This window comes from Primulina tabacum, chromosome 14 (assembly GCF_025594145.1).
Source record: "Primulina tabacum isolate GXHZ01 chromosome 14, ASM2559414v2, whole genome shotgun sequence".
NCBI classification, from domain to species: Eukaryota; Viridiplantae; Streptophyta; class Magnoliopsida; order Lamiales; family Gesneriaceae; genus Primulina; species Primulina tabacum.
In genome coordinates, this window is record NC_134563.1 from 28,984,233 (window position 1) to 28,996,280 (window position 12,048).

General features: G+C 37.1%; 1 protein-coding gene across 1 annotated transcript; it reads right to left on the reverse strand.

Annotated features, from left to right (window-relative positions):
- Positions 1-10,849: 10,849 nt before the first annotated feature.
- Positions 10,850-11,713, reverse strand: LOC142523911 (uncharacterized). The gene is made up of 2 exons (XM_075627645.1): positions 11,395-11,713; positions 10,850-11,286 (listed from the first exon to the last, which is right to left on the reverse strand). The coding sequence occupies exons 1-2, from the start codon at positions 11,711-11,713 to the stop codon at positions 10,850-10,852; spliced, it is 756 nt and encodes a 251-aa protein (XP_075483760.1).
- Positions 11,714-12,048: the final 335 nt, after the last annotated feature.

Below are 12,048 nucleotides of genomic sequence, written 5' to 3' on the forward strand. Positions count from 1 at the left end.
TCCAACTGGTTGCTCTACCACCTCGGTCTCTGGTGTTTGGAGGGATTTCTGACAGCATGATCTTCATCTTCACTGTCTTCCTCCCAACTTATATATGTTATGCAATTAGTCAGCTCAACTGGATCAGTTGGCTTATCAGTTAGCACAATATCATCAAATACAACATGTATAGATTCATCTACATTGAGAGTACGCTTATTAAATATCCTACAAGTTTTATTAACAGAAGAATAACCAAGAAATAATCCTTTATCTGATTTAACATCGAAGGCAGTTAAGTGATTCTTACCATTGTTATAAATGAAGCATTTGCACCAAAAATTTCTAAAATATGAAACCACACTTTTCTTACCATGCCAAATCACATAGGTTTTTTCGAATGATTCTTATTAGTCATATATCTGTTATGAGTGTAACACGCTGTGTTAACTGCTTCATTCCAAAATCTTTGAGAAATACCAGAATCAGCTAGCATTGTTCTTGCTGCCTCCTTAAGAGTTCTGTTTATTCGTTCATCTACACCATTCTATTGTGGTGTTCTTGCAGCTGAAAACTCATGTCTGATTCCTATATTTTAAAAAAAATTGAGATAAACTCTGATTGAAAAATTCAGTTCCGCGATCGGATCTTATTCTGTCAATCCCAATTGATTTCTCATTAAAAGTCTTTTGAAAAGTTTTATCAGTTGTGAAGCAGTTTGATCTTTTGATTTAAAAAAATTTGTCCAAGTAGATCTTGAGAAATCATCAACAATTACTAACGTGTATTTTATTCCCCCTAAGCTCATGACTGGTATTAAACCAAACAATATCCATTTGCATCAGTTCTAAGCATTAGATAAAAGATTTAGTTCCTTTCTTTTTGAAAGATGATCTCACTTGCTACCTGAACTAACAAGCAGAACAAATTTTAACTTTTAAAAACTCACATTTTGACAGACCAGTTACCAGTTCATGTTTGCTCAGTTGTGCAATGGCTTTGAAATTTAGATGGTTCAATCTTTTATACCATAGCCAGTTTTGAGATTGATTTGAGGCTACAAAGCAAACTGGCTCATCGGGTTGATTGCTCCAACTTACTTTGTATGTGCTTTCACATCTATTTTCCGTTGTAATGATATCACCGGTTCTATTTTTGACCGTACATGCATGTTTTATAAACTCAACTGAATGATCATGATCGCATAATTGACTGATGCTGATTGAATTATACTTCAAATTATCAACAAGTAAGACATCGTCATAATAATATTACCATGGATAAGCTTACCCTTATCCACATTTTTACCTTGTGAGGCATCCCCAAAACTGATCTTGGGAACAGAATATTTGATCAATTGGGATATCAGTCCAGCGTTTCAAGTCATTTCTCTCGGACATCCACTGTCCAAGTACCAGACTGAATCTTTGATCAATTTACATGTAACCTGCAATAATAAATAATGAATTAATTTGGTACCCAAATCTATTTGGGTCCAGAATTGATTATTCCTTTGGGAACCTAGATTTGGATTAGTCGAACTTATTTACCAGTTCTGTGTTTCAGATAATCTCCCCTAACTTGTTTGTGACAAGTGCGAGCGGTGAGGATGATACAACATGTGTTTGTGCTCTTTTATCCTTGTCGTTCATCCGATAGCATTTTTGAATAGGCTTGCTATTGTAATAGTTATTATAATAGCCTCTTGCTGACTTTTGTTTACTATAGTTGGACCTCTTGCATGGTCAGTTGCTTGATTCATTTGAACTCTTGGGGCTGTACCCAATTTCTTGTCGTTTTGTGTTGTTCATATTTTCAGTTGGTTTCTCAACCGGCTTACTGAACTTAGGATTTTTATGTACCATTACTGATTTAACAAAGGGAATATACTTTCCTTTGCTCGTATTCAATTTTGGCATTGCACCACTAGTTGAGGGTTCATCTTGAACTGGTTTTTGTGACCCTTGCATTTCAGTCAGCGTGACTGACGACTTATTCCAAGCTTGAATTACTTCAGTCAGTCTAGAGTTTTCTGATCTCAACTGCTGAATCAAAGAATTACTTTCATCCTTTTCAGCTATTAGCTTAGCAATCTCCTCTTTGACATTTAGGATTTCAACTGATTTTATACTATCAGTCGTGTCATTTTAAGGATCAAGTTGCTAAGCCTTAGCTTCCTCAAAGGAGATAGCTAGCTTGGTACTCATTAACCATATCATGCAGTGTGGAAATGAATTCTTCTCGTGTGAAATCAGTAGAATTAAAGTCAAATACCCGATCTCTGCTGGACTCCAGCTCTGCATTATCAGCCATGAGGCATTTCACCTCCTCTTCGTCATTGGAGCTGCTTGAGTTCTCGGTTTCTGATGCTTCGCTGTCAGTTTCATTCCACTTTGACTTGTTCTCTTCAGCTACCAATGCTTCATGCTTTCTTCTGGATGACTTCTTCTTATCCTTTAATCTTCTTCTGTGCTCGAAAGGCTTTTTACCTTTTTCAACTCATCTTTTGTTGTCCTATTTCAGCTTTAGACAACCAGCAATGAAGTGATAAGTCTTTCTGCAGTTGGAGCACGCATTTGGTTTCTCCTTTGATTCATTTATATGATAATTTCTCTGGAAGGAACCTTGATTCTTTCTCATAAACTTCACGAATTTCTATACAAATAATGACATTGCGTCATTGCTCAGTTGTTCCGTTGACTTCTCAACTGAAACTGTTGGTTCCAATTTCAGTGCACTTAGAGCAGTTGTAACTGATGGAACTATTAGTTTGTCTTATCTGGTTTGCGTTTCGAACTTGTAGGCTTTTAAATATGCAAATAAGTCATGTATCTCCACTTTGTTCAGATATTTCGATTCTCTCATGGCCATATTTTTTACATCATATTCCTTAGGAAGGCCACACATTACTTTTAAGACCATCTTTTTGTTTGAGTGCGCTCTTCCTTCCTAGTACATTTAGTTCGTTTATGATGTAGCTTACTCTTCCATCGAATTCACTCATTGATTCTCCAGCTTTCATTTTGATATTGTCGAACTTCTGAACAGCAATTGAAAGTTTGTTTTCCTTGTCTGGTCATTTTCTTCACACAGTTGAATCATCTTCTCCCAAATTTCCTTATCAGATTTATACATTTTAATTTTTCTTAATGTGTTTTTATCCAGCATCGTGTACAGAATGTACTTGGAAACATTGTCCAAGTTTTCCTTTCTTTTATCTTCTGAGGTCCGCTCATCACGTGGTTTTTCTATGCGATGTGGTGCTCCGTCAGTAAGTGCAACAGCTGTGTCAACTTTCATAATCTTCATGGATCCGTCAGTTATGACGTACCACATGTCATCGTCCTGAGCAGCTAAGTGAGATTACATTCTGATTTTCCAATCTTCAAACTTTTCTCTAGAGAACATGAGAATTTTGTTGAATGAAGACATGTTTATCAGTTTGAGCGTATGAAAGTATTTAAGACAAGATTAACCACTTTCATACAACTTGATAGAATTGGTTATGCAGTTGGAGTGTTTAGAAGGGTGGTTGAATAAACACTCTAACTTTTGCAATCTTTTGGAGATATGAATCAGTTTTCAGATTGAACTGATCCTTAAATTTTGTTTGTCGATATAAATCAATCAACTAAAGATAGAGCAGAATTAGAATGAAATATAGATAGAATTCTAGGGGTGAGGTACTGTAAAAACTGAATAGATAACAAGATAGAACACACAATTTTATGGATGTTCGGAGTCTTCAAATGCTCCTACATCATCCCTTCTATCTCAAGGATATGTTTATAAATAAAAGACTTTGATTTATTACAACAGATTGTAGTAATCTGCTTCAGTTGGAATTATACACTGCCAAACTGAAACTCTTAGTACATACAATGAAATATGAGCTTGAGTGTGCGATTTGTAAACTGAGAAATTCCTGAAAAATATATTGCAACTGATTGATGATCATAGATAGTTTGTTTAGCATGTTTCACCAACCTTCTTCAACTGAATCGATCAGCTTTATATAGTCTCTGATTCTGACGGTCACGTTGAATGCAATTAATGACTAATATCCGCTGAATCATCATTTAGCCGAATTAGATGACTTTATCTAACAGTAATATGAAGTATCAGACTGTTCTGCTCTGTTTCATCTGTTCTTCTTTGGTTCAAACTGTCAGTCTGTCGGCTAATACTGCAATTGATGACGTGGCTAACTGATCAGGAGTCAACTGGTCGACAGATCAGTTCAGCTAGACAACATCAGTTCTAACTGATGTCTTCTCAGTTTTGAATACTTCAGTTGATGTAGGACTTTCGAGTTCAGTTACGCGAAGTCTGTAGTTCTAATTACCAATTCGTTTACTGAACTTCGTGTCATCGATTTTAAGACTTATTTATTCTTATAAGAACTTTAGTTCTTAATCCATTTAATTTAGATAAGTCTTCTTTCAGTTACGATCTCTTGATTACGTTCGTTCAATTTGGTTATTCAGTTCTTTTGTGGATTTATTTGTCAAACTCTGAAACTCATAATATTCCAACACACGTCCTTCCACCAAATGAATGGATTAAAATGCACAAACAAGGATTGTAAATTGGTTGTAGCATTTCTAGATATAAGGTAGGAAAAATTTAACGAGTTTATGAAAATGAAGAAATCATGTACACTTTTTACAAAAATAATTGCATCCAGGTAACAACAACCTCTTCAATCTCATCATAACATCAAAGTATGCAGTACCACTAATTTTTTTTATTTTTTCTTATTTTTTTATGCATAAGATGTTTTTGGGGCAATGACTTCGAGCTTGAATCACTCAATCTCAACAATGTGCACTTTCTTGGTTCAAAATGATGTTAAATGAGAAATGTTTATATGACTCTCCAATTTAAAGTTCAAAAATAGGAATAACCAATAAAAGAGATTTATCATGGCTTGTAATGTGGCTATTTTCCGAGAAAAATGCTCAGGTTCTGGTTCACTAGGAGTCTATGAATCTAGGTAGGCTGATGCGAAAGAAAATGATTCGAACCTAATTCCCTTATTATCTGTTTATGCCTCTAATCCACCACAAGATGTTAACAAAGACATGTATAACAATGCAAATTCTAGAAAAAGCAACAATGCATAACAACACACAATCAAAGAAACGAGACATTATATAATGATTGTTCATAGGCTTAAAGCTCACCAAGGAAAATGGTATGTGTGCTAAACCTCATACACTTGTCATTTCAACCCATCATCAAGAGCAATTACCCATAAATGCAGCAGTAAAAATGAAAAATCAGTTACACACAAAGAAAACATCAATTTTTTTATAGACTCGCAGTAGAAGCATTCTGGATTCAAATGAGAGAGATAACGAATAAACATTAGGTGCTTTATGGATAAAACAACTCACTCTGTGTTATTCCCTTTTTTGTATCTCTTTGTTATAAAACAACTCACTCTGTGTTACTCCCTAAATTAAACATTATCCTCAATGTAAGCTGAAATGTAAGAAGAGATAAAAATTTAAAAAATTAAATAAAAATAAAAAAGGAAACTAACTCTCCCTGGGTTGCCTCCAAAGCAACGCCTCTTTTGTAGTCGTCAGCTTGACCCTCAGAAGCACTCACCAAATAGTGGATGATGCCCAAAGAAAGTTTCATATGACATCACATATAGGTTTTGGTTCTATGTTCCCTCAAGTTTGGCATGATATATACAATGTATACTTGTCCCCTCAGCAAAATGTGACTTAAAATAATGAGCAAGGGATGAGAGTATCAGTGTTGTCTTTTGGAGAACAGAATCTATTAAAGTAGGCAATGGAGAAAGTCAAGGATCCCGTAGATATATGTATGATAATATTATCGATGAGCACAAATCGATAGTCTCGGGAGCTTGTTCATCTCTCAACTTCATTGATGGCTCATATTTGGATGATATTTATGTTGGGACATCGTATTCTCGCACCCAAGACGCAGCGGAAGTTAAAAATTTTGTCCTTGGGCGTCGTGTGTTCAAATCATTCATAGGGTGTTTAGAATTTATACCTTTGCGTTCTTAACTCTTGGACTCCAAACTATTCCGATTTTTATGCGGAGATAGTCCTTCTTGTAAATCCCTACGAACGGCTCTTCAAATTAGATTGCCTAATTAGGTCCACGATCAGAAACTCTGTTCCTCGCTTGGATTGCACTAGAAATCACAAACGATTTGTGCGTTGAGACTGTAGCCTCCGAATTTCCAAAATCCGGTGACGGTGTAGCGTCGTCGGTGCGGTGGTGGAAGAAAATCACTTGGCCAAAAATTTCCCAACCAATTTATTTCATGGCCGAGACTACCATGATTCTAAATCATGGATTTGGTGTTAATTGATTATTAAACAATCATTAACTAATAATTATTTATTCTTAATCAACAATTAAGCAAGTCCAATTTGCTTTTGTGGCCAAAATTCCTCCAACAATTCAATGAGGTTGCCGTGACTTTCAAGGAGGATCGGGAGAAATATTTGAGTTGTTTTTGTGTGCAAAAACTAGGTCTTTTTATTATGTGTGGGGACCCAGACGCTAATTCATTTTTTAATCATCTTTGGGAATAATTAGATCAATTAATAAACAGGGTCTAATTTTTTTTTAAAAATACCAGAGTACGCAACATATGAAATAACTCTTATTTCATTTACAAGATCAATATCCAGATCTAAGTACAAGTCTTGTACAAAAGTAAATCATAACAACTACTGTTCATTCACTACATGTCCGGTAATGAAACAGATCTACTTCTGGGTCCGAATCTCCACGCTAAACTAGTCCTCTCTCGTCCTCGTCTTGACCCTGATCCTGTCCCACCTGTTGTCATGCACACATACAAACAAGACAACAGCCGGATAACTCTAGTGAGAAATACATTCCCAGTATAAATCATGTATACATGCAATCATATAAACATATATAAAAGCATGAAATAAATATCAATAACATGTATCAATTCTGAAAGACATGAATCAATATAAAACTGTCAATCAAACTCTGACTCACAACCTCTGACTAGACTCTTTCCTAATCTAGGGATCCTGAAACGACTTCGATTTTTTTTTATAAACTTAAATCATAAATTCTAAATTACTGAATAAAATAATTTAGCATAATCATGAATCATAATAATTTATCAATTTAAATCTCATAAGCATTAATTAAAATCCTAAATCGATCTTTGAAAAGATCGGCTAACAATAAAATAAAGCATAAAAATATATCTAATAAAAATCATTAGCAAAATCTTTAAATCATAATTCTATCTAGCTAGTGCGGAAACATAAAGGCCCTCGGGTGTGCACTGCTGCACTCGATCGACTCAATCGTCACCGCCTCCAAAATCATCAAATCCTGCATCATACAAACCTAGTGAGTCTAAAGACTCAACACGTTCTAAACATGGTTAACAAATAATACATATACATCCACATGCATTTAAAAATCATATTTTTATTTAAAATAATCTTTTGAACATAAACAAACCATTAAAAATAAATCATAGATAGTAAAATCATTTTAAAAATAACTTTGAGCATAAATAAATCTTTTAAAAATAGCTTTAATCATCATCATAAATCATATATCATAAAAATCATTTTTATCATAAGCTTTTAATTATATATCGTTTTGGGTGAAGTTTGATCCTTGAAAGTGACTAACTTTTATCCTTTGGTCGACTGCAGTCTTAGCTCCACATGGCCCATGGGGGTGTGCACTAGGCTCCACCATGGAAATACGATCGTCGGGGCTCGCTCGGGGGCCTTCTCCCATAGACGGGCTCCCTCTGGGGCCTTGTCCCATAAATGGGCTCCCTCTGGGGCCTTGTCCCGTAGATGGGCTCCCTCTGGGGCCTTTTCCCCTCACGACATCCCCACAAAATTTTAAGTTCACCGTCCTCAACATAAACGGATCCCCCACAAATCATATATCATATATCATATCTTTTGTCACAGTCAATTTACATCCCTCAAAATATTTTCCTTTTCTTTAAAAATCATAAAATAAGACAGCTTTCCAAAAATAGCATTTTTGACGGTATAATTTGTACAGCTTTACCATAAATCGTAAAAATACATATTATCATCAAAATCATCATAATAAATCATAAAATATCATTTAACTTGCGTTATGATCCTTCGGACGCTGCCAAGCGTTTTCGTATTTTCCTAAGCGTAAAAAGACCGTTTTGCCCCTGGACGTAAAAATTCTCGAATTTATCTGTTTCTCGCATTTAATTACATTAGAATATTTTATATAATTATTTAAGCTTAAATGAATTTTCTCGTATTTTTATTTGGCTTAAATCGATGACTTTTAAATTAATATTTAAATAAGACATATTAACGCGTTTTAATCCCGAATTAAACCAAACCTTAATATAAAATTCCCAAATTTAAAACTTAGTCTTTTAATAATTGTTTAAGCTTAAATATAATTTTTCATAATTTTATAAAGCCTAAAACTAGGCTTTTCAATTAACTCGTTAATTAGAGTTTCGCGCTGCGATTAAATTCCGAATAAATCCAAAACTCGTTATTTTGATCCAAAATTTTTAACATAGCATTTTTATGATTTATCCTACCCTTCCAAGTCATGAGCCACACCCGTGGACCCATGGATTCAATTTTAGTTCTTAAATTCGAAATATTGACCCCTTACTGAACCACCCGAGCCATCTCCCAATTTACTCGAGCCACGCCCGAGCCATCTCGAGCCAAAACATAGCCAACCCATCTAGGAACCCTCCTGACCAAGCCCATCCCATAGAACCAGGCCCTAGCTCGCCCAAACCATGCTGCAACTTGACCCCATAATCTGCACATGTGTGTGTGTGAGTCCTTGGTGCAATAGGACTCCTAACTAGTTTAGGACTCTCCCAACCGAGCCACCACCGAGCCCACAAGACCCTCACCATCCCTGGACCATGCCCATACCATACCCATACCAGCCCAATGCCTAGAACACACCAGCGAGCCACCTGAATCCAACAGACCCAAGCTGCGCGCATGCTGCCTCCTCGCCCAAGGACTCCTAGTTTGCTTAGGACTCCTCCAGCCCTCAAACCCCTGATCACCCACGACCCCTAAGGACCCTAGACAATGCCAAGACCTAGCCTGGACCAACCCAAGCCCTGAACCCAAGAGCCGAAGCACAAAAATCAGAAGACACCTGCTGCGCGCGTTCCTTGCTGCCTGCGCTTCCTCACGTTTCGTTCAACCAGCATCGAGCCTACTACTCCAGCACCTAGCCCGACCCTTGCCCATCATCCTAGGGCCCTGATGAACCACCTAGCCCAGCCCCAACCGAGCCCCAGCCCCTGGAATCTCTCGGCCACCAGAAAACTACATCGAGAAGAGCCCCACCCTGCGTAAACTCCTTCCCCAGCCACAAACTCGAACCCTAGCCACCCTAGGACCCAAACCAGACCTAGACCATGACCCTTAGGACCCAACCCCCAGCCCTGGTCGAGCCCCAAGCCCCCATGCAAAGAAACAAGCCCCTTGGATCAATAACATGCACACAAGACTCCAACAAACTCACGGTTCCTATTTCTAAATTTTCCTACGGTTCCAGCATGATTTTCTTGTTAAAATTGACATGTTTTGCTAATATTTTAATCATATTTTAACATGTTTTGGCGGCGTACTCGTTGGAATCAAAATCGTTTTTCAAATAATTGTAAAATCATTAAAACTTTAAAAATACGCAACTTACCGTAAAATAATCGAACCCACATATTTTTCATGCATAAACAATTAAATCAAGCATATTATGATTTGTATGATGTTAAAAGAGTTTAGAAAACGTTCCTTTGCGTTTATAACGCTCGATTATTCGATCTTCGGCGAGGGTGCGACGTTGGACGACCGGACGACGAAGAACACAAGCTTTTCTTTCTTCCTAAATTTTAAAAATCTGAATTGTGTGTGCAATGTGATCCACGGCTGATGGTGCAAGGAATTGTGGTGTTTTCAAAACCTAAATAACTTATTTATAATTAATTTAACATGTTAATGGGCTTTGGTTTGGGTTTGCATGATTAAGGGTAATTGGACCTACTTAAATTAATAAAATTGGGCCCAATAACACTTAATTAATTAAATAATAAAATGTTATAAAATAAGTTTCCCAAAAATAATATTTTTGATATTTTAAAACTCCTTGTTTGACCAAAACCGACTTCCCGGGAAAAATCGAGCTTGATTCGTAAAATAATTCGAATTCCAATATTTTTAGGAAAAATTAAATCATTTTTAAATCATATTAGGATGCATTGCCATTATTTAAATAAGAATACATATCCTTGTCTTAGTCGTCCCCGATCTCCTTTTCCCTGCCTATTATCGAATATTCGGAAAAATCCTTAATTTAATGCAATCATGTCATATTATCATTTAATCATGCAATTATACATTTAATCATATAATAAATATCATGCAAGCATTTAAAAAAAAATTAAATAAAACAATTAAGCAATTAAAATATTTTTGCATGCATGTGGTTTACGTGGACCGATTTTTCGTACGTTACAATTCTCCCTCACTTAAATTGAATTTCGTCCTCGAAATTTTCCTTTACTTGATTATTGCAAAGCTTAGATTCTCTTATCCACCTCAAACTTAACATCTAGCTTAAATGTTATTCTTCGATTCGGTTCTCAAAATCTTGAAAATTGCTATTCTAACCCAAAAATTTCTCAAAGTCGACTCCTAAATCCAGCTCAAGTAGTGCATGCATCCTACTTTCCTCCAAGTTCTTCAATATCCCAATCAAATCCCATCACCCAATTTAACATTTCATGCAAGAAGAGCATCGAAAAATGTTAAACAGTTAGGTTACCTCGAAATCAGTGTAGTATCGGCTCTGTCTCATCCTCTGTAGCTTGCATCACATAGACTCTTCCGGTCATGGGTTGCCTAGGCTTGGTGCAATCCGCAGCCTTGTGTCCCAACTCCCCGCACTTGAAGCACTTGAAGGTGCCCCACATGCACTTGCTAGAATGTGGACGATTGCACTCCTTGCAAAGTGGTTTGTCATCAGCTTTCGGAACATTTCCTTTAGGTGGTTGTCCTTGTGGTTTTGGTGGTTCTGGTTGCTTAGGAGGTCCTGAATAAGGCTTCTTATTACTCTGATTAGCTTGCTGAGCACGGTTCCTCTTTCGCTGCATCTCCCAATCGATATCATTCAATGACTGCTCGGCTCTAAAAGCTCTGGCAACGGCGGTAGTATAATCAGCAGGATGGACAAGCACCACATCGCGTCGGATAGTCGGCCTCAAACCATCTAGAAAATGTCGTAATTTTTCAGCAGCATCATTGGCAATCAAGGGCATAAAGTGACAGCCCCTATCAAACTTCTGCACAAACTCAGCAACAGTCCAATCCCCCTGACGGAGACTCATAAACTCTCTCTTAAGCCTAGAACGAACATCGGATGTGAAGTACTTGTCATAAAACACTCTCTTGAATCCTTCCCAAGTCAAAGTCGCCATATTCACTCCTCGCTCCGCTCCCTCCCACCATAAGAAAGCGTCGCCTTTCAACAGGTAGATAGTACATCGAACTCGATCGGCGTCCGCCATGTCCATATAACGAAAGATTACCTCTAATGATCTAATCCATCCCTCAGCCACGAATGGATCAGTAGTGCCATGGAACTCATCGGGGTGCATCCTCCTGAAACGCTCATATACTGGCTCTGGCCTACCCATTGCTTCATTCCCTACGTGCTGCTAAAAAAAACGGGCCATACCGGCTAGTACACGGGCACTAGCATCCTGAACAGGTGGAGGCTGTGGAATATTCTCCTCCTGTCTAACCTCATCAGTCCTAAGCATATTCCTTCTAGGAGGCATCTCTGTATACGTCGTCCAAACCACGTAACCAACATGCATTTTAAAAATTTTCATGCAGCATGCAACTAACATTTATATCATGCATCATATAGTCATTGAAAGAATTTTAAGCATATAAATATAAAGCAGTAAAAACTCACATATTTGAGGCGTGACTTCTTGAGCTTCTCGAAGTGACAGTACACAACCCT

Bases quoted from the DNA above. Each gene is read 5' to 3' on its own strand.
- LOC142523911 (XM_075627645.1), bottom strand. From the start codon at position 11,713: ATGGGTAGGCCAGAGCCAGTATATGAGCGTTTCAGGAGGATGCACCCC. The intron at 11,287-11,394 runs GTCAGGGGGATT...GACATTTTCTAG, and splicing joins GAGAGAGTTTATGAGTCTCC to ATGGTTTGAGGCCGACTATC.